Source organism: Fulmarus glacialis, unplaced genomic scaffold, assembly GCF_000690835.1.
Source record: "Fulmarus glacialis isolate BGI_N327 unplaced genomic scaffold, ASM69083v1 scaffold12366, whole genome shotgun sequence".
NCBI classification, from domain to species: domain Eukaryota; kingdom Metazoa; phylum Chordata; class Aves; order Procellariiformes; family Procellariidae; genus Fulmarus; species Fulmarus glacialis.
This window is the reverse complement of record NW_009220075.1, coordinates 678-23,886: the sequence shown is the minus strand read 5'-3', so window position 1 is coordinate 23,886 and position 23,209 is coordinate 678. Positions and strand designations below refer to the sequence as shown.

Genomic DNA, 23,209 nt, shown 5'->3' with positions numbered 1-23,209 from the left:
TTGCACAGAGTGACACTATCTGCTTACTATATCAACTGAGAACACAATATTGAATTTCAGAGAACAGAAGGAAGAAGAAGTATTGTTATCTGCCGCAACAGTGTTTCAATTCAGATATCAGTCTTATGGCTCATCCCTGACATCAGACTTCAGAGCGAAAAGGAGAGTTCCAAATGGGGGGTACAAGGACAGCACAAAAACTCACTTGAATCTGAGCATCAGCAGTTCGAGATTGCATCAGGCTTCTGTTTCGTTCTACTTCTGAAAGCAAATCCCCAGATGAGAGGTCTAAGATGCGTGAATGGAGTTTCTGGGGGGGCAGAAGGGAATGAGCAAAGCATAAACATTTGTTGAATACGCAGCAGATCAGCATTTTTAAAATTCCAAACTCTGCTGTTAAATTTCAAGGGAAATGAAGACCCCGAGGTAAAAGAAGATTTGTTCTAATTTGAAATGTTGCTATTTGTGCTTACTTTGTCCAAGACTTCCCGTCTGCAGAACAGATCATTCTTCATCCAAAACAAACTCTACATTTTCTTCTAGTCACTGTTTTGCAACTTATCACTACTTCACGCAACAATGACAAATGAACACGAGTCCCACCATTATCCATAGAGTTTGACAGGTTTCAGGAAAAAAGCATAAAAATGAACTACAAAATTAACATTCATAAATCAATCAACATGTTAATGTTGTTTTATTTACGAGCTGTTACACCTTGAGTGAATGATTGCAAAAGTGACCCTATTTTTAAACAGCATTGATCTGCTGAAGGCCTCCCTTGCACACATTTTAACTCAAAGTCATTAATGTCATCTGTTAGGAACAATTAATGTGAATAGAAAATAATTGCATCAGGGAACTAGGGACTCAAAGGATTTTCTGCATTAATATTCACATGCTGTTCTGATTATATACACAGCTCTTTTTTCAGTTTTTCTTGGAAGGATGGCTAAGCTTGTGCCTTTTCCTCCATGTTCACCTGTATACTAATTACTAAAGCTTTCAGTGTGCATTAAGCCTGATTTGTTTTAATTGCAGTTTCCATAAAATCCATGATTGATGTGAATGCCTTGGCTGATGACTTCAAAAGAAGAAATATCTGCAGTCTTGTCAGTCATTGGAGCAACATATCATGTAACAGGCAGTATGGATCTGACTCACAGTCCACTGAAATAAATTAAAAAGGACTTAAAAAAAAAACCCAAACAAAAGGAACGTGGATCAGGCTCTTTTCATTTTCCCACTAATTCTCCAGGCTTGCAACCTGAGAGACCACATCTACCCCCTCCTCAGCACTGGGGCACTCAGCTTGGAGGCACAAATGGTGCAGACCCTGCCAGGACGCTTTGCTCTGTGAAGATCTCAAACCACAGAGACTTGTCGAGGCTGCATGAGTGGCTCATCACCCTGTCCATCCAAAAAGTCTGGTCAAAGAAGGAAAAAGAATCTGTAGCCACAAAAGCCCTTCCACACTGTGCAGTAGTAGTAACGGCAAGACAGTTCTTTTTGCAGGGCCCTGAAACATCAGTCATGGAGTATCTTATGCCCAGCTACTCCCCAGCCCGCTCTCCTGGTACCCACTGCAGAAATTCATCTGCTAGAGAACAAAGCAGGTGGCCATTCCTACAGCCTCTGCTATCTGCATGCTGTGCTTTAGGCATCTACTCCAGACAATCTAGCAATTTTTTTTAAAAACTACTGATTATAAATTTGGGAAGAATTTCTCAAGAGTTACATATTCATCCAAGTTTTTTCAGGAGGTACTATCTGTTGCAGACAGATTATGGAAAATATTTTCAATGATCAATGTTCTGTATAAACATATTTTGTCCAATATATTGTTGAATAGATTAAAATGCTACAAGCACTTAGTATCCAATATACTTTTCATTATAAATATTAACTACCTCCAGGCTATATGTTTTTTAACATCAGTGATGCCTATCACCTAGCTATTCAGTATACACCTTTTAAAGTGTTATTACTAGAGTTACTGTCAGGTGTTTGTTCAAGATTTAAGCTCCAGGTAAAATGCCTTTCCAAACTCACAGATTTATTGACTTAGTACACGTGTTATTCTTGACAATAATTCCAACTGCATTGTTGAACCACAAGAGAATTCCACTGTTTTCAGAACCAGGAGTCACTGATGTTATGAACAAGTGGTGTACTTGCTCTTTGCAAAGGAATTACTTTCTTCAGTGAAACCAGTCACCTGATTTTTGCTTCCAGAGATATTTTAGCAGAAGTCACTATAGCCAGATCTGTGCATTAGAGATGATGACTGGGGACATCTGAGATGGATGAACATTTATACTTGAACATTTATTTTCCCAGAAAAAAGTATCCTAGAAATAGTGCTATAGGAGTTTTACAGTTGTAAAACTGTCTTCTCATTTTTCCAGCAAGTTTCCAACTTCATGAAGTTGGAATTCATGAAGTTTCCAACTGCATTACTTAAATGGGAACATATATGCATCTCAATAAGGGAAACTAAATATATCCCTATAATGTCATCCAATGGAATTTAGTGTGCTGCTGTTATTGTCCATATCAGACATAACAGCAGAGATCAGCCCAATTGGAACAGGCAGAAAACAGAAATAATTTTTGGCCAGTGATAGGACGTAGCCCAGCAGAGCACGCTGTAAACAGCTCAGAGTTTCGAGGGTCCCTCCACACTGGCCCAGTGACCAGAAGGGCTGGGCTGCACATGGGTCATGCTATGTTTGAATCATCTTTGCCAGCGTTAAAGGTGAATCAGCAGACTAAAATGATTAACAAAGAAGGAAACTGTGTTCTCAAGATGTATAATGTGATTATATTTCTGTATCAAACAAAAGATCATCACGTTGGGAATATTCCCCCCCCCCACATACGCAAAAAAACTAACAGACTCATGGCCAGCACAATGACTAGCATTAACAAACAGCATAACAAAGTTTGAGATCATTAATTAAATATAGTCACACAGCACTGAAGCAAGTCATCCAATTACAAAAGAAAAATGATAAGAAAAATGTTTTTCTTTCATTTATTTTTTCTTTTTCCTTCTCAATTTTCTAATTCAAAAATGGAAAAACTCTACCATGTGTTAAAAAACCTCATTAATGATCCATTTAAAATCAAGTAACAGATTGTGCTATGTACTTTGATTCTGATTTCTTCTCAGATACACAAAATGTACTGTGTCCTTTACGGTTATTTTCAGATGGCAGTCATGTAACTAGATCAAGGAGTTACTGCTGCCTTGAAAATTGTACAATATTAAAATCACTGTTGATGCTATCATGATGCAATGCAACAAAAGGTAGACCACAGCACAGAATGACTTCCACAGAAAAGATCACATCAGTTTAAATGAATACTTAAATATGAAACTGAAGAGTTACAACTATAAATCCAAGTCACCTGCCCCATTTGTTGGTGCCTTATATAACGGTAAGGGGAAACCGGGCAATATTACTACATGGTGGGGAACGTCTGGGCCCCTCTGAACACAGGAAACCATGAGGAGCACTGGATGCAGCAGAACAGAAAACCCTTATGGAATTGCACACAGTATGGGCTGGGCCAACTTGCTTGGAAATTACTTGTACTGACTACTGCTGGGGCAGGTACGGACTAAAAAGTTCATAGCATCTTAGCCAAACTAGACCCATGTCTCTACAGAAAGTGGGTGCTGAGAGGTACAGAGGCCAGGGCAGAGCAGAAAGGGCCTCTCTGTGGCTGCCTGTGACCAGTAGTAGAAAAGCTCCTCCTTCACCTGTGAGATTGATGCAGAAAAGGCCGTGCCCTTTGTGGCTCAATGTCAAGATTAACTCCTGTAACCCACATAAAAAATAAAAACAAAGTAATTGATAATTTAGGTGGAAACCTATTATATCAAGTGCAATAGGAAATACAATTATCTGGCAGGCAGATAACCAATCCATCAAATAGTAGGCCAGTTCCCCCCCACCCCGAGCAGCATTCTTATTAAGGCTTTCTAGGAAGACAAAAGAAGGCTACTGCCTACGGGCATGAGGCAATATTACAGAGAGACTCCCCTAACTATTGTGCCTCTGGACTGTATCTGTGCAGAATATCTATCCGTTCCCATCTCCTTTTGAAGCGCCTAATGGCCTGCAGCATTGCCAGAACAATTTTCAATGAATTATGCCAAACTGTACACGGCTCTCCAATATTGGATGAGTTAATTGCTATTAAATCAATTGGCTTTGCTTTTCTCACAGGAGCCAAAGTCCATCATTCACAAGAGAGAAATTCTCTCTCTAGGTTCTAAGGAGACATTTTCATCCTGGTGCTCTGTGCCAGAGCTGTGAATGTTTGGTGCGCGTGGCCTCCTCCCGTTTCTGCTGTTACCTGGGGCATCACGAACCTGAACAGGCATCCTCTGGATTGCTCTCCTATATAGCCTGACCATTGTAATTGGACTGGCAGGGAATACCTTTTCTGCAACCTTCACACCGCTCATTTTTAATAATTATCTGCACAAAGAAGATTCCCCTCAAGTCCACAGGCAGCAACACCACCGCTCCAATTCTATCCCTATTGTACTAAATGAGTTAAGTCTTAGTAACTCCACCAAAAAGGTGCAAAAAAATGTGCAACACAAGAAGAGTGCTGATATGGTGATCTCTTTATAGGTGTGACAGAGACTTATGAAACACAAGAGCTCTTTCTAGCTGACTTTTTTTCACAATCATCTGACCTATCTCGCTCTTCCTCCTCCCTTGTTCATCTTTGACTGTCATATCCATCAGAAGCAGAGTGCAGCTACGAATTAATCACATCTAGGATGAGCTTTAGTTTCAAAGGTCTTAAAGAAATAGTACTGTACACTACATTTCCATTACACCATAGAAGATAGCAGACGAAAGAAAGAAAAAAATACGATTAACTATGCAATTTACGTAGTATTAGTTTATGCAGAAATATAATCTGTCATGAAACTAAATCTTGATTTTTTTAGTCCTTAGATACATTGCAGAACGGATGTTCAGCTGGAGATAAGAGAACATCCTTCACCTGTTCCATCAGAAGTTACCTAGATTAAGAACACGCACTATTCAAAGTATGAAGTATGAACTTCTCATACACTAAATACTCTGAAATAAAGGAGAAAGTTAAGTGTAAGGAAAAAATAATAAAACCTCTGAGAGTAGAAATAGATTTTGCTTTTAGACAAACCAGAGTTTGTAATACATCTGCTTTTGACATATGGTAATTCCGTTTTTTAAAGAGAGCAGAACAAGTGGTTGTCAACATAAAACAGCCAAATATGAAGCAAAAGTGAAAGCTGCAAAAAGATGCTTCCATTTTATTTAATTCTAATAATCACTAACATAGGAAACGTACTTGCAACTGTATACTGTGCACATATAGCAATGCCTGATGGTTTATTGTATATAATTGATGTCATGAAAATAAAATTATAATAATTTTTTCAGCTCTTGGAAGTTATATATTTAATAGAAAATTCAGAATTATGACCTACTTTCCTACTATTCACTTCTTATAAACAGGAATTCACGGCCATCACTCTTTACTTTGTAGTAAAAGAAAATTATTCTTTCCATTTTCACAGTTTATAATGGCAATAGCAATTGTGATACTGAGCACTTTCCACTAGTTAACCAGTTTGGTTAGGAACTTGCCTTGATCTTTCCAGCTGCTTACTGCATGTGAAGAAAGGCAGCTTCCCAGCAGAGTTCTTGTGCATGATATATGCCACCTCAGATGCCTTTTTATACCTGTATCCTTTAGGGTAATTTCAAGGACTTTTCACTATGGAAATAGCCGTGCTTTTTTCCTTCTAATGCTCTAATAATTTGCTTTGCAATCATCATTTATCCTAACAGTGTGAAGTTACTTCTGACTGTGGCTATTTCTTATAAATATTTTAGACTAACATGAAGTCTAGCATTATGGTGGTTCAGCTGCAGAATACAGTGTGTCTTTAAGAAGCACTCCTGTCCTTTTTACCACTTTTCAGCAGTGCCTTTACATGTAATAAGGTCCCCTATGCACAATCATATTCTTGTATTTCTGCCCAGAAGTAAACAGTTAATAATGTGATTTTTTGTGCCAGTTCTGGGAATAAAACATGGACTTATCTTATAAGCAACACAGAAACATCCATATGGGTGTATGCTTCTCTAGATTTTCACAAGTGCTTTAAAAAGAGACCAAGCTTTAAAGGATGAGAAATAAGAAAACAACTGTTATTTCGGAGGGGGGTGGGGAGGGGGGGCGGAATTAAAAAATCAGCATTTTCAAAGGAAGAAACACTAGGTTCAGATACTAACTTTTCTTCCTTTCAGCATTAGGATAGCATTCTGAGTCCCTGTTCACATTCACTGGTAGTAACATAACAGCTCAATAATTCTATGCTTCTGGATTTATATCTTTACAAAATTTGTTACATGTTTACAGGTAAAACATACAGGTTTGACTATATGAGATTATTTTGCAACAAATATTTAGACTCATATTTTCACTTGTACATATAGCAAACACGACCAATTAATCTATACCTGTGCACCAAAATTTTGCATCAATAAGCAGCCATGGAAAAGCAAAGTATCAGTGAAGCATAGGAGAAACTAGAGGCTCACCACAGCTCTGTTCTAGGCCTGTTCTTTTGCTGCAGAACATTCCCTAGAGAAAGTGAAGAAAGCTCTGCAATATGGGTAATAGGAGTTTGTCACAGGAGATATCTAGGAGAACATGTGATATGGAGTCAAGTTGTCAAGTAACTCCTTTCTCCTACCGCTCGGCCATGTTTAACCATGTACAGGATTGGGGCTAAAATTGGAGTGGAAAACTAACAGCCTTTGACCCTTTAAAGTACTCCTCCCTTCCCCAAAATAATTACATGCTTATCACTTCCTAGACCTCTAGAAGCTATTAATACACCTCCGTGCAGGCAAGCACATAAAACTTCTGACTGTAAAGCTAATGCATCACACTATGCTATTTTTTCTATTACTCTGTTGCTACAGGCACCATTTCTAACAGACCAAGCTATTAATGAAGGTACGTGATATTTGGCAAAAGCGTGTAACATGGAAGGTTATACAGCTCAGTCTGAAAGCGGCAAAGCAACTCAGAAGTCTTATGCCCCACGGTATTTAGTATGAACATATATGTTGTCTTTCATATTTAATATTCCGTTCTTTCTCAAGGTCTGTCTGACAGGTTAACTAAAATTAGGTTGCCCTATATGTTGCTGCTGTGGTTCTCAATAACTGTATTGCAGGATACTTACCACTATAGCTGGTTGGATTTATTTTTGGTGGGAGGAGGGTGTTAATACACAGTAAGTGAACCCTAGGATAACTTTCACAGTGCTATAAGCAGGCAGTTGGAGACTGTTATTTATTGGTCTTACCTACAACTGTGGAAAATTCAGGAAACAATCACAAACACATAAAATGAATATTAAACTGATTAACTGTAAAATACATTTCAATAAGCTAAATCAGTTCTTAGTACAAAAAAAAGGAAGTTTCCAGCTATTCCAGAAATTTCAAGTCAAGTGGATTTGAATTTTCCATTAATCTAACAAAAATACTTCCATGAAAGTTCTAATTTGATATTTGCCATTTGTTTTTGTTATTCTTCCCTCCTACTAGACTGACTTTGCTAAAAAACCTAGAAGCCTGGTGATACAGAAGATGCCAGACTTTAAATTCAAAGCCAGTATTAATAGTGGTTTGTCGGTTTTGCTGGTAAATCCTCCAGGTGAGTTTACTGAAACTTAACTGACAACATCCAAGACAAAGTACAAGGGTATGATATTATAAACATTTGTGTGGAAGATTAGGGTGCTAAAACTACATCAGAAAATTCTGTTAACAAGGCAAATCAGCACAAAAAATAAAACAAAAGTTTCACTTGCATCTGCTTCAGATTATCTAGGCTTGCTGCTCTCCATTATTATCAAGCCATCCAGAGATGGCAAAACCCAGTGAGTAAGATTCCAAAGTAACTCAGAAGGTTGGGAACTTATATCCTAGGGTATAAACTGGGAGGTATTAAGCAGACATTTGATGCACAAACATAAATAACATAATCTCTCTGTGTTCTCCAGAGAGTTGACAACATTAATGTAAGCCTAAAATTACTCCTGTTCCAAATCCCTTAGTTTTATTAATTTTTATAAACTGCTTTAAATAAAAGATACATTGAAAGGCACGAAGTAATCCTCTCTGATCCTAGTTTTCATTTTATAAATCTATCCGTGTTTTCAAGCTCTGAGACTCCAAAGTGTTAGTTCTCACTTTAATAGCACTATGGTAGGATTCTGTAAATATTGCAGTAATAATAAAATAAGCTAATTTAATTTCTTAGGAAAATGTATGTATAAAGTTCTCTGCGGTTTGTAATTACTGTAAAGTCAACAGTTTACATCAATGACCCAGTAATCAGCTAGTCAGAATGTAAATAATTAATGAAATAAATGTTTTCAGTGAGCTTGCTCATGGAAGACTCCTTGGAGTATGGTAAAACAGCAGTTTTGTGAGAATAGTATTGCAGAAGAGTTGAGACTCATTAAGTACCTATTTGTATTTTGTTTCTTATGAATTTGGTACAAAACAGTAAATGTTTTTTGTAAATACCTTTCTATTAATCTAATACTAATTAATATGTTAATTCCACTTTGCTAAATGAGTGCCAACATCACGTAGGTGCTATGAATTATAGGAATATCAAAGAGTGAAAAGCAGAATCCTGCACATCCTGACACCTTCTCTTGTTACATTGCTCACAAACAAAACCATTTTTTCGTAACATTTTAGCATGGTCAGACTCAGTCTAGGAAACAAGTCTATACTGAGCTCCTGTGACAAGGAAGAACTATACCATTAATCTTTTATGGCATGCCCTGCACATGCTATCTATGCTTTAGCAGTAAAAAGGCGGGCTGCTTTTTATTATTTCATTGTATTTAAGAAATGCTTTAACATGAAAACACAGATGAAAAGTACTGATGCTTCAGTCTCACTTATACAACAGGCATTGCATTATCAATCATTATCTCATTAAATGCTACTCACTAATTTCAACATGCTGCTAAATTGCTGATACTATGACAGTCGGCGATATTCCTGGTAGCACAACATAATTTTGGTCTGTGTCTTGGTGATTCCTACAGTTTAAAACTCATTTTCACATTCACTTTCTGACTATACCCCAAAATCATCTAAAGAAATTAGGCAGACCTCAGTACGATCTTGTTATTGACATTTATGTTGATCGATGTTGGCTCTTACAGAATTGGAATCTACAGATCAATTCCCTTATTAGATTTGTTCTCAGTGCTGCCATGATCATTTTATCACAGAAGCTGCTGCTATCAAATGCTGCTTTATCACTTTATAATGGGATAAGCTGAAGCTTTCCTCTAGCATATAGTTGGAAATGAAAACTGTCTGAGCTCTAAATATTTCTTTCACAGATTTTCAAAAATATCCTTACTAACTGCATATGTCTATTTTAAAAGCTATTTTAAACTCAGTTTACCTAACCAGTAATAATTTTTGCCCACAAGAAAATTCCAGATCTCAGCGTGGTAAAAAAAAAGGCTAACACTGGAGACTGCCCTGGATCTATTAATCACTAGTAAGATGATAGAAAAAAAGAAAATGAGGCTAAGAATGAAGATATGACAGAAAAAACAAAATGGCCTCAGGAATGGTAAGTGGTATTATGTGAACACACAAACACACACGCAAACACTCAAAAAGCACACAGAACAAACACATACACATGGTTTGTCACAAGTGTTTTATGTGGTTTTGAAAATATGCAGGGCCATGGTATTTTTGTAAGAGTGGTGTTACAGCTCCTATTGAGAGAGGAGTTCATCACATTAATTTAAATCTCCGATAAAATAAATTAGCTTTTTTATTGCCAGGTTGAACTACGGGGCTATGATTGTTATGTATTGCTACAATCTAAGTCTTAATGGCATTTTAGCCCTGTGGTGGTCAAACAGAAGCCATTTCAAACCTTCTAAAGGCTATTAAAACATGTGCAGATGTCTGGAAAATTAATACTATTATCTAACTCTAACCTTTTGCCTGTAGGAGGAAAAGGAGAGAGAAGGCTCAGGGAAGATGTTTTAGATCAATACATGGCAACAGAGGAGGGTAAGCACTGTTTCACATGGAAGTTCATTGGCTGTGAACAGGTGACTCAAGCGAGCAGATTCATCCTTATTTGGATTTCATTGAAATAATTCATTTACTCAGAAAAATAGTTTAAGAGAGATGAGCATCATTTTTACAGTCCTTCCTCACTGCGGTTTCCAAGGCCCAGCAAGCTAGACACTGGAAAGGTTCATTCATTTAAATGACAAGAGCACGAATTTGTCAAGGTTAATGTTGAACAAGCCGTATTTTTCTTGCGTCCATATTATGCATTTAAAAGGTTTCTCCATCCCCCTACCGTCTTTTTTTTTTTTTTGGTGTAATATTGTTGAAATGTCAGATGAACTGAAAGGAGTTTAAAAGTAGGAGGAGGATTTCAAGAAATACTTTTATTGTTAGTTTAAGGCTTTTACATACATATTTTCTCTCCAACTCTAATGCATTGTTTTTGGCTCTGACAGAATAATTTCAAATAAGGCGAGACTTTTTAAGAAGGTTTTCTTTAATACCTTGATACAAGGTACTTTATTCTATCCTTTTTCCTCAAAGCACTTACTTGACGTATGGTTTGAAAAGAATGTTTGTCTCCAACTGGGCAGATTCCCAGTTGGTAAGAATTATTGGCTCCACTTCTTGTACTGAAATGAAAAGAATTTCTGCCAGGTCAGGAATTGTCCCATAGACTTCCCAAACTTTTGCTGCTTTTCAGAAATAAAGCTTCTAGAGGGTCACAGTGTGCATGTGTTGTGGTATTTCATTCTTGAAAGTCTCCAATCTGACCACAAGATCTCCAAATGGCAGTTCAAGTTCTGCAACCCCTACCGTCATATACAAAAATCATAGGGACGGAGTACATCATTGTGTGCGGGACGGAGTACAACTCTGTAGACCTGATGATCTGAATAAGCATCTCAAATCCTGGCTTCAGACCTCTGTAATTCCACCAACCTACTCCCGAGTGGTGAGAAACCACAAAAGGATCTCGCAATCAGCCTGGCCATGCAAGCAAAGAAATCTTAGTAAGGCTGAAACACAGGTGAGGTGGGAGAGCCAGTGCTGGTACCAACAAGAAGCGTGCACCATACTGGACAATATGAGGATATGGACCTGCACTGCCCATGTTCATCTGCACCTTGCTCCTACTGCTGTAGCCAGGAGGAATACCAGGAAATGGAAAACAAGAAATGTCAGTCTTTGCTCCTGGGACAAATTGTGCTCTTGCAAGGGAAGGTAGAGTTGCCCTCTAAGCACTATTTAGGACCTGGACCAGCCTTGGGAGTGCCAGGCCCTGGCATATGATGACAATGAAGAGAGTCCCCTATCCCACTCTGCAGCCTATACCAGAGGCAGCCTGTCCCCAGGCTTGAAGCAGCTGTGAGCTTTACCTCTAGCATAGATGGCCGATAGCTGCAGACCCTTTCAGCAGCTGCCTGTGTTCAGAAGAAGCGGTGCCAACATTTGATTAGGAATCTGTGCCCTTGTGAATTGATCGTTTTTTCACGGTAGATAGAAGCAGGGCTTAGGAGGTATTATATAGGAATTTCAAAATGGGTCAGCTCCCAGTTTGGCACCAAACAAGCAGCCAGATTTTTAGAAGAGCTCAGCACAATGCCTGAACACCTGAAAGTCTAGTCCTGTGGGCATGAAGGACCTAAAGACCTAAATTAAAGGTTAATTCCATTTGTTATTCCCCCATGAACTGGTGAAGACTGGTAACAGAGATGAGAGTACCCAGATTTCTAATTATTGTCAAGATCTCCTAAGGACCATTTAGTGGAATAAATTTAAGTGAGCCTCTAAAATACAGTGCTAATCTCTGATTCATGTTCACACTTGCAGTATCTATAATCTGTAATAATTGTGCCTAGACCTGTGCCTGGTCCTGTATCTACTCTACAGGAAAAGTACACACGGCTTGTTTAAAGAAAAAAACAAGAGTTAAGAGTAAGTAATAGGAAACTTAAAAAAAAAAAAAGATGGAGCATTTCTGCTTTTAAAATATGACTGAATATAAAAATTTAGGATCAAAACACTACAAAATTAAGTAGTTCATCTCTGAAACTGTATAGCAGAAAGATGAACTGAAAAGTGGGCATATATTTGAGATTTTTAAAGCACTGATATTAATTCAAGATGCCATTACTTTGGCAGTCTGGTTTCCATACTTGTAATGCAGGAAGATGGAGTTTAATTCATAATGTTGACGATGCCCTTGTAACGCACACAGGACACAGACAAATCACTGCTCCTCCCTGCACCCAGACATTGGTTAGTGACTAATGAAACACAGCTTGCTCACATCCAGAGGAAGAAATGAGCATGAATGCAATCTAAAAATGCTAAAAATGTAGAAAGACTCAAGTCTGTCAATATCACATTGTTAAAGATTTAATGATAAAGGTAACTTTTCCTTTTAGCTTGTCCTTATCAAAAGAGATACCCAGATGGTAATTTAAGAGTTAAGGCACTAATGGACTCTTCAGTTTCACTGAGCATCCACGTGCTGATTTTATCTTGCAATACAGTATTTCACATTCTCAGCGAAGTCATCAGAGATTTAGTCAATAGTGTCATGGCCTTTGGGTTTGAATCTTACCAGTATCTAAACCATCATTAAAGAAGATAGGTCATTTGGGAAACAAAGGAGAGCATTAGTAAAATTCAATACTAAAAGATGGGGTTGGTTCAGTAGGTGTTTTATGATTCATTATGAATAGCATTTTATTCTAATTACCACCTCTTTCTTCTATGAGCAGTATCCATAAGAGTACAGAAAACATACAAAGTATATCATAGGAAAATGAATTTTTTCATAACAGATGGCAGCAGAAAATACCTATTGAGTAATCTTATGTGCTATAAACCACTTAGCGTAATGTTAGTTTGATTCATTTGATGGAATGTATAATTTAAAATTACTAGCAAATTACACTGATATAATCTGAACAGCTTAAATGTTACCAAGTAGATAACTTATTGGTACACCTATTTTTAAGTAAAAGAGCCATAATTCCATATTGCTTCATGTCTGCAAAGTGCCACTACACTTAAATAATAATAACAAAACCACAATTATAAAGTAAAATAGAAATTAAGTTTTATATGTATTGAGTGCAATAACAGATTAAATTAATCCTTTATCTATTGTTTCATATACACACACTTTTGCAGTTATCCTTCATTTAAGTTTCAAAGTCTTAAGAAAACAAAAACGAACTACATACTTAGCTCCATTAGTGCAGTAAGAAGAAAACATGTCTGTAATAATAATGGTTATATTTCTATACAGCTTTAGAATTGCAACAGATTCCCACTTTACCACAACAAGAAGAAGACCTCTAAATCTTTGAATCATTTAATTTCATGCATTCTCTTGGTATTTCATTTGGGAGTTATGGAGTGTGAAATACGCACCGTGATGAGAAAACAATTATCTAGCACACCTGTTGTTTGTGCATATTGTATTTAAGCGGGGCTTGCAGTGGCTACTATTTTATGCCACTGTGAAATCCAAAATGGGGAGGCTTTAAAAGTTGACCTGATGACATGAACTTAGAGTTTTATATGTAACATGTGGCTTGTACTTACCACATCACGTACTGTGATAACATTAGAAAAAATCCATGCTAATTTTTGCTATCAGAATGTCAGTGAGAAAGATTTTTCCATTTAGAAAGGAAACCTGAATGAATGACTCTTGACTTAAATGGACCAAATGTATTAAAAAAAAAAATTGTAAACTTCAAAACCAGAACATATCAGATAAAAAGATGGATCTGTTGGCCACACAAAACATAAACACATGAGTAACTCAGAGTTTTCACAAAGTTCACAATCTAGAATAAAGGCTGCCTCTAACCAGCCTCTATCCTTACACTTAACCATTTATGCAGGGATTTACATGATAAGTTGCTAATACATCTTGCTAATATGTTCAGCAAACAGAGCAGGCTGAAAGAGCATCCAACAGGTTAAGCATTGTTACAGGTTAAATATAACTGCATGGAATAAAAAAGGGTATCTTTTTAATGCTTATTAGAGGTTTGAAGCACAGGGCAAGTTTGGAAAGGGCAAGTTTGGAAAGGAATATAGCAATACTACTTCGTATTGTGGAACTCCTTTCTTTTTTCTTAAATATAATCGCATACTGAATGTACACAATAATAGCAAAAACCATGAAAAACATTCTTGTACTTAATGAGTCTGCCCACATACTTGGTTAGGATTTCAAATGCTGTATTGGATTCCTGCCACGACGTGTATCATCACTGATAATAAAAATCCATGCATAAAATAAAGAGAACTCTATGGTTCACCCAGTGTCAGTTGCATATTTTTCTTTGTCTAAAAAATAGGCAGTAAAATCTGACTCAAAAGTTAAGACCAGTACAGCCCCACGGTTTTCTTGACACGTGCTTACTCTGAAAAACTGTCTTTGCTCTTCAGAACAATGCCTATATATTTCTTCAAAACTTAAAAAATATTGCTCTCCTCAGTCAAAATCATTCATAAATACTTCACCAAAGATCACTTGTGGCTTTCCTAAAGATTATTTGCCCATTTGATTTACTGCTTTTGGTATCTCTGTAGCAATTTATTATCACTAGGATAATGGAAAAAGCTCATTTTTAGATTTGGTATCTGAAAATTATATATTTAAAATTGTATCACAAGATGTCATGTTTGGTAGATATGGAAAGCCTTTCAGTGCTTTTCTTTGGAACCTCTCAAGGCTAGTTAAAGTACTTGGACAGATGAAATTCTAGCACTTGGGGGTAATTTTCTCTTAAAAGCATTATCATTTCCATCAGAACTACATGCCTAGTGAGCTTTAGTTAATAGTTTCTTTTTGTTTGAGAGCAAATTGGTAAGAATTTAGGTGCTGAAATAAGGGACAACAGTCTGACAAGAAGGGAGATCACCAAAACACAAATTACAGATGGAGCAGACCTATAAGGTCAGTTGATCTAACTCCCTCATAATAAAATACTGTTCTCCACTGAACCTCTAGCTGTGCTTTGTTTGCTTTATTTAGTTAATAGTTTCTTTTTGTTTGAGAGCAAATTGGTAAGAATTTAGGTGCTGAAATAAGGGACAACAGTCTGACAAGAAGGGAGATCACCAAAACACAAATTACAGATGGAGCAGACCTATAAGGTCAGTTGATCTAACTCCCTCATAATAAAATACTGTTCTCCACTGAACCTCTAGCTGTGCTTTGTTTGCCTTAGTTTTAAGTGTTGTGAAGGATAATGCCCCACCTCTCCTCTCATACGTCATGCCACGGTCTATAACAAAAATTTTTGTGATTTTCCTTTATGAGCCTGAACTAGATTTAGATCCAGCAAATCATTTTGGCAAATGTTTTACTTTAAGAATGAAAGTTTTATAGTTTCCCTAGTCAGGAAAGAGCACGTCAGGATTCCCCCATGTTACAGAGTGGTGTTCTTGAGGGACAAGAAAAGCCGCCTCAGCCATTTCGCTCAAGGGATCTCACAAAGCTTCTTGGAGGTCTACACACTGTGGCTGTGATTTACATACTTACAAGCATAAGTCCCTGTGACAAGAGACAACCTGCAGAGAGCCACTGCGGTGGATGACATCCAGTGATTCTCAGTGCGCTCCCAAAAATCTGCTTATCTCAGAGCCTCCTTCTAGAGCTGGCTGGATATCAGATATCAGCCTAATTCTTTCAGGTATTATGCTGCTGCTGTTCAGTCAAAACTAGAAGTCATACGGCTTAACTTAGGGAGGTTAGATGGAGTTTCTTCAGGGGGAGCTATTTCCTTTCCTTTTGTCATCACTGACTTTGGTCACCCATTCATCTAACCAGTAGGTTCTCATGAACACTTTATTTCTGTCATGTTTCTTCAGCATATATTTGGAGCTGCAAATAGGGCAAGTAAGAAATATGGTTTATAATGTATTATTACGTGTTGATGATTTAAGCTGAGATGAAATACAGAGAGTCAAAGCTTTGTATTTCTGTCTTCTCAGATGTTCTTGGTGAGTAAGGACATGACAGAAATAGAAACTAGGTACTAGTTTACTGAGAAAATGCAAGACTGGAAATAATGACATCAGCATCTTCACAGGAAGAAATGTTCCTTTAATTTGTTCTTGAAAGTCTCAAAAATCTTTGATCCTTACTAGATCACTGTCTTGATCCCTGATAGCCAGAAGCATTTTTATAATTTTTGACTGCTACAAGACTGGATGCTCTTTCTTGGGACAGGATCTTCATGACAGTAATTGTGCACCTTTGGTAGCCTTGATCTGGAGAAAGCACTCCAGCAGGGCTATGGCCTGAAATCTTTTGAGAACTGCAAATGGTGTAAAAACCACCACCTCACTTCTCAGTAGGTGAGAACGTAATTCTTGGATAAAGTTTAATGTACTAGTTTAAACTTAATATATCTGAAACATGCTTTAAATTTATACAATTACCTTTTTGTCTGTTGATACAGCCCTTGAGATTGTCATAACTTTTAAGCCGTTTTCTAATTAGCAGATCTGAAATGAATTTCTCCCTCAAGCCACCAGTCCTGATTCCTGAGTAAGTATATGTCACTACAGATACTGCAACACCTGATTTATATTTATACGTTTGCTGAGAAGGACAGGACAGAGTTTGTTCTGGAGCTGGAACTTTTCAGAAGATTTGCAGATAAGAGTACCCTGACAATCTGACGGATACAAAGGAACAAATGTGAAGTAAGAAAATAAGCAGGTAACTGCAGGAGTTTCAAAACTTCAGATACAATTTGCTGATCTTGGTCTCAAGTCTGCCTGCTCTCTGAAGACCCAGAGGCACAAGGCAGGACTAGCAGCTGGCTTCTGTCAGATGGGAATTATGCTGCTGCTCAGCATACAACAATCCAGTTATTTAAATACAATTTGGACTGCTGACAAACTATTTTCTAACAGTATGTGATGATTTTTAGTTTTAATTTCAAACCCTCAGATACTTACTTTCTGAAATACTTAAATATTTCGTATATTTGATTGCTGTAAAGCAATGCAACTTCACTTTTAACCTTCTGCATTCAGACATTATCATGTCTAATGATGTCTGAACTAGAGGTCAGACTCTGAGGCCAGATATTCCATCTCCTTTTGTCAGGTGTTAGGGCAATTAATTGTCCTCTTTTTCTTTCCATATATAATAATGACGTTGGTGCAATTTACCCCTTCCTGCTAAGTTGTACAACTGTTTCCATCTAAGTATGTACAGCTACACTCTACCTCATATGTCAGGGCATAGTTGTCAGGTTATTGAAAGAGCTAATATCAATGCAGTTATAACAAAGTTGTTATTATTTAAATTGACCTTCTGAGAATTCATTGGACTGTGCTGTAGCATTCTAGACAAAATTTTAGACATAAAATTAAACAATGTGGATGGTCCATGAGTAATAAATGAAACTAATCTAGCCAGAGAAACACAAGGAGAAAATAGATGCTTCAAGAGTCCTCCCTGCTTTGTTCTGGAATTGATAAAGTAGAATTTTTACGATGGAAATAAAATGGCAATGAAAATATAGTTTAGGATCAAGAGATACTGTAAATCTTATTATTAGAAATATTATTTTACAGTTCCCAACTATGAAAATTTTATTACTTACTTAATCAAATAAATCAACTCAATAAATGTTGCTACTTGCCACTTTTTAACACATATCACTGAAGGTTCCCTGCATGCTTTATAAAAGAACTGTGACAGCAAACTTTTGGGTGAAAAGTGACAGCAAGTCTTCATCCATGGGAAGAATTCAGCTAACAACATGTTGAATTTATGTAAACAGAGATACATAACGTAAACAAATTACTGTGATATCTATCAGAAGGCAAACCCTGACCCCTGTTATCCTTAGTAACCTTATACAAGTCATCATTGTTGTAAAAGGAGGATATGTAATATCAGAATCAGGTTCAATGTCATTAGTTATAATTTCAGGTAGGAGTGGAAAAAGAGGGCTAACTAGAAGGAAAAGATCTCTGAAAAGATCTGTGTCTCAAGACTGAGCAGCCTATACCCGACAAAGTCAAAACAAGTCTGTGAGACAACAGAGCTAAGTGGAAAAACTCTGTAATTTGATGATTTTAATAGTTTGAAGTTTCTTTGAAGAAAATACTGCATCATTTAGAAAAAATAAGGCAAAGACAGAAATATAGTGATATTGACATTTACATTTAAAAATATTACATAGATGCTATACATGGCCATGGGCAAAGCAGAAGTGTTAAGTTTCATCTAAGGCTTCTTATTTCAACTCTTGTATCCTGTCTTTGGATTTATCTTATTCTTTCACCTTCTGTATATCACTTCCACACATTTCCTTCTTCACTTCCAACCAGTTTCCCTCTACCCAATTTTAAATCTTAAGTCTATTATTCCCAACTATTTCTCCCGCTGCCGGATAAAATACAAGGTGGCTTATTAAAATGGGAGTTCCTAGTTTTCTTTTCCCAAACTTCTCTTGCTATGACAGGCAGAATTTTATCTCTTTCTAGCAACCACATTAACTGAGGAAAATGAAGGCTGCTTGGGCAGAAGCTACGCCTCTGTGCTAGCTTTTAACTAAAACTATTGCTCTTCTTCAGATGGTGCTGAGACAGAAACACTTTTCCAAGGCTCCTTCATTTTAAGAAGAGAGATTGGCTGAATAAAATAAAATTTAAAAAAATTGGTGATCAGGCTCGTCTTTATTTATCTGCCCTAATACCAGCTCTGTAAATCACACCCTTCAGCTAGAAAGAATATCCCCAGAAAGATAGGGTAGCTCTTAAAATCATCTACAATACGAAAGAGATGACAAAAAAAACCCAAACGTGAGTTATCTCTTTTTCCTCCTTACACTTTGCATCAGCATTACTTAATCTTTTCATGACAGGAGTGACATGTCCTCTGTATCACTCTCCCTCCAAGCAGTAAGCACGCCAAAATTCCTAGTAGCAAAGAACTTTTATGGCAATATACATAATCACAAGCCTCAAGAAAACACACATATTTCTTTTAAAATACTATTAGGCCCTTCGATTTCAGGAGTACTTACACTTCTTGTAAATGCATGAAAGTGTAGTACTTTTAATAATAGTTTTACAGTGAAGGATTCCTGAAGCAGTCATGAAAACTTTACTACATGATTTTTTTTTTAAATTGGTAGCAATTAGTTTTTCTTTTGATCTGTGTGAGAAGCATGAGGAAAAACAACACAGTGCAACTGGTACGGTATAAGGGCCATTAATTCTGCAGTCAAATTCAGAACACTGGTACCAATCTTTTCTTTGAAAAAAATGTGAATGATCCGATTTCTGAGAAGACGACACCTGAGTCATGTATTATTTGCTTAAAATCAAATATAAAAAAACCTAGGGCAATGGTGAAATCTTTTTTTTTTAAGAAATCTATGTTTCTGTTGAAATCTAAGACGTCAAGAATGTTTATGGTTTAAAAATAAGCTTACTCTTCAATACAAGAGTCTTCTAATGTCAATTACAGAATAATTTGATGGTAATATACAATCAAATCACAGAAGCTGATATGCAGAAAAAATAACTAATACTATTTATTTTTAGCTTATACCGTCTTCTGCAGAATTCCTCAAGATTTTTAATTGTATTGAGTGTGAATACTCCTAGGATGAGATCTGCATGTAAATAAAATGGAACTGTATTGTATCAGACAGTACAGGAAAGGTGAAATTAACACCACGTGCGTGTGTCCCCCATCCCCGTCAGCAGTATCTGCCCATTCACTTTGATTAGGGTCATGATTTAACAGGAATGTCCTTAACCACATAGTTAGTACTCTTCTGTAGAGTGACAGATTTAAACAAATATTTAGCTACTGCTCTAAATCTGGGATGTATGCATTTCCAAGAAGACAAACTGTGCTTCAATTCTATAGAGCCACACAGCAATATTTGCTTAATTTCAGTCCTAAGGCAACACCCTTCTTCAGATTTTACATTTCAGACTGCAAGATCAGAGACTACACACCATTTATTCAAGTCTGCAGTACAGTTACAGGATAAATAAATTTCTGGAAACTCACAAATTTACTGTTTTTTTTTTTAGTAAAAAATGGCATATGAAGTGTTTTAATAGAAGTTCTTCATTTTCTGATGTACACTGCAACTTGTTCTCTGCTTTTTTCTCCAGGGGGGTTAAAATCTGTTGATAGCAAGAGTAGGGACATAACAAATTTTGCTGCTGTCTGGGAGACCTGGACTTTGCGAATGATCTTAATTTTCTTTCTTCCTCAGCCAATAAAGACAGAGCAAGTGAAAAGGGGAGAAAAAAATCTATACACATTAGTTTCTGCCAAAGTGTGCAAGGAATAATGATGTAAAATAGTTTGAATCCCTTAGGAAAACCTGCTAGATCATTTCGTTCTTTCTTCTACTTGATGCAGGTTCATGTCTTTCAACTTCTTTCACAGCAGTGACACAATCCAGTTTCAAGGAACTCAAGTCAAAGCATTGATCCCACTTTTCAGATGCTATCTAACACTTCTATAACATTCCCAGAATAACCTGGCTTTATTGTTGCCACACAAGGAATTGGGAAGAAGAGCTGTATCTGTAATAAAGTGTATGACTTCTGTGCAATCTAACCCAATACTAACATAGATTAGAGTCAGACACTTTGGAAACAGAAAAAAGAAAGAAAGAAAGAAAAAAAAAAACAAACCAGGAAGAAGGAGCAGGTGATGTGACTGTCAAAAGCAGAAGAAGTGTGCAATAAAGGTTCATGCTGTGGTAGATGTGTCAGAAACTCTGAATGGATGAAGATAAATCAGTCCTACACAGAAGTCTATGAAGGATGAACAAACACGAAAAAAGCGGGGACAAGGGAGAAGAAATCAGAAGAGAGAAGGTCTTGACCTAGCAATACCTAAATCAACACAAAATCAAGAGACAGAACAAGAACCTGAGGATAACGCAAGAACCCAGATCCCTGTGATGGTGACCTGGCACCACTCTGCCTGTGCTTTAGACTTTCACAGTAAGTAAGTATAGCTATTTGCCCTCACCATGGGGACTCCCTTGCTTTTAAGCACCAATTGGTGAGCAGACCATGTTTCCTCAATAAACAGCCCAAGCTGATGAGAGTTAGCTGTCAAGCAACAGTGCAAGGGCCCGATTTTACTTTGAGATATAGATGCAGAGCATCAGAGGATTTAAATAAGATACACATCACTTACCTAGCTGACATGACCCAAATTTCTCCTCCAAAATGAATGAATTTTTCTCTAGTGAGAAATAAAATACATTGCTAAAACCAAAATTTGCCCTATTGTTAGAAACCTGCAAAGTTTTAATTAGTCGTCATTTACTGCTCTCCTAGCTCATGGTCAGATTTGTTGGAACTTCTGCAAAGCAATTCTACTTCTACAAAAGGATGACAAAGCAAAGGATTAATTCACATTAATGGACTTTGCCAAATGAAAAGGGATACTGAAACATCCCTTATTATTCCAGAATGGCAAAGGACTGGGAGATGGGTCAACTGGTTTCTCAGCTATATCCTCCCATAAAACACTGGGAAAAAAAAAATCACTCTAAGCCTGTGAAGATGTACTTAAGTCCTTGTAACACATATGGCAAAAGTTAAATAAATGGGCTGTCTTCTTACAGGAAATTACACTGTTCACCATCAAGCAGAATGTTAAGGAATCCGAGCTTCTCCCCTGCAGAGGGATAATGAACCCATATCATTCCATTTATCATAGTGAAGAAGCACCTAAAAAAGTAAGTTACTCTGCAGGTGTGCTCCTTTCTCCACATTTGCACATAATATGTTGTCATAGCTCATTGGCATACACTTTCCGTTTCAATGGTATCAGATTATAGATAACTACAGAATATAGGTATTCTTCTAATATATTAAATGTATCAACTGTCATTTGCCGCTTACTGACATAACCTTAAAAAGAAGAAAAATATTTGTAATTGTGAGAAATACAAAGCTCATAGCTTTCTTTCTGCAAACGCCATTTCCTACCTGGAGAAGGAGGTCAGAAGCTGGTTTGACTCTTTGCTGGAAAAGCACACTTAGTGTTCGATTCTGTTGTTCCAAATCAAAAACTCTTGTTTTCAGCTTTATACATTCCTCCCTCAAATCCTGCAGCATAAGGGAAAATAGGAAGATTAGAAAGCGGGTAACGGAAGCACTTAAAAAGCTCTAAGTAATGTCAGATACTAAGAAGAAATACATATACAACCTTTAAAATAGTACAAAACAGAAAAATGTGCTACTTCATTTTCTCCAGTTGTTTGATCATCACAGGATAACATTAAAAAAATCTTGTAATGAGAAACAGTAGTTACCTGACACATCCTTTTGGAGTTTTCTGTTAGTATAAAAAGTGACTTTGCTAGCAATGTGTTTCATTTTGCAGCCAACACAAAGCAGAAAGCAGCAATTAAGATATGAATATTGTAATAAGCATAAGCTAAGGAAAAAGCAAAAGCTATACCAAAGCAGGAAGAAGTTCAAAGTGGTACTGTGCCTTGAAGGTACTCTTCTGAAGTCTGATACCCTCCTTGCTTTTTCTGGAATAACCAAGTCAGCATTTCTGGCTGGCGTACTGTGGATGGTCTGTATCTTCCCCACTGTAACTTGCCACTGTAGAGCTGGCGAGGCCAGATGTTGGTGCACCAGAGACATGTGGTAATATGATCCTGCCTGACATTTCCAACATGAGGTACCAAAAAGCCTTAAAATAGGCCATTAGAAGCAGAGGTGGAGTGTTAAACCTCTGCATCTTAAGGCACAGGACATTTCTGTCGAAACTGAAAGATGCAGGTCTTTTAGTCAAGGCTGAGTCAGGTTCAATCATGAACAAGCCATTGATGACTTTCAGATACAGCAAATATCTATCTATCTATCTGTCTTCAACCTAAGACCTGCTTTTCCTGGCCACTTGAAGGAATACAGGATTCTATCAGAAAGAGGATTTTGGAGAGAGAACAGAATCTGACACTCAGCCTTTCAGCATAATTTGTGCCGTTGTCCATTTTGAGGTGTGAGAGCTTCAT

The 23,209-nt window shown here is 37.1% G+C and overlaps 1 protein-coding gene across 1 annotated transcript in view; it reads right to left on the bottom strand.

The window, feature by feature from the left end:
• Nucleotides 1-22,292, bottom strand: part of NCKAP5 (NCK-associated protein 5) — a gene marked incomplete at its 5' end in the record, with an annotated part of 54,073 nt that extends 31,781 nt beyond the window's left edge. Inside the window, 2 exons of the mRNA XM_009580625.1 lie at nucleotides 206-310; nucleotides 22,173-22,292. Of these exons, the coding sequence (XP_009578920.1) occupies nucleotides 206-310; nucleotides 22,173-22,292 (225 nt within the window). The remainder of the gene's footprint in view (nucleotides 1-205; nucleotides 311-22,172) is intronic.
• Between the last annotated feature and the right edge of the window lie 917 nt (nucleotides 22,293-23,209).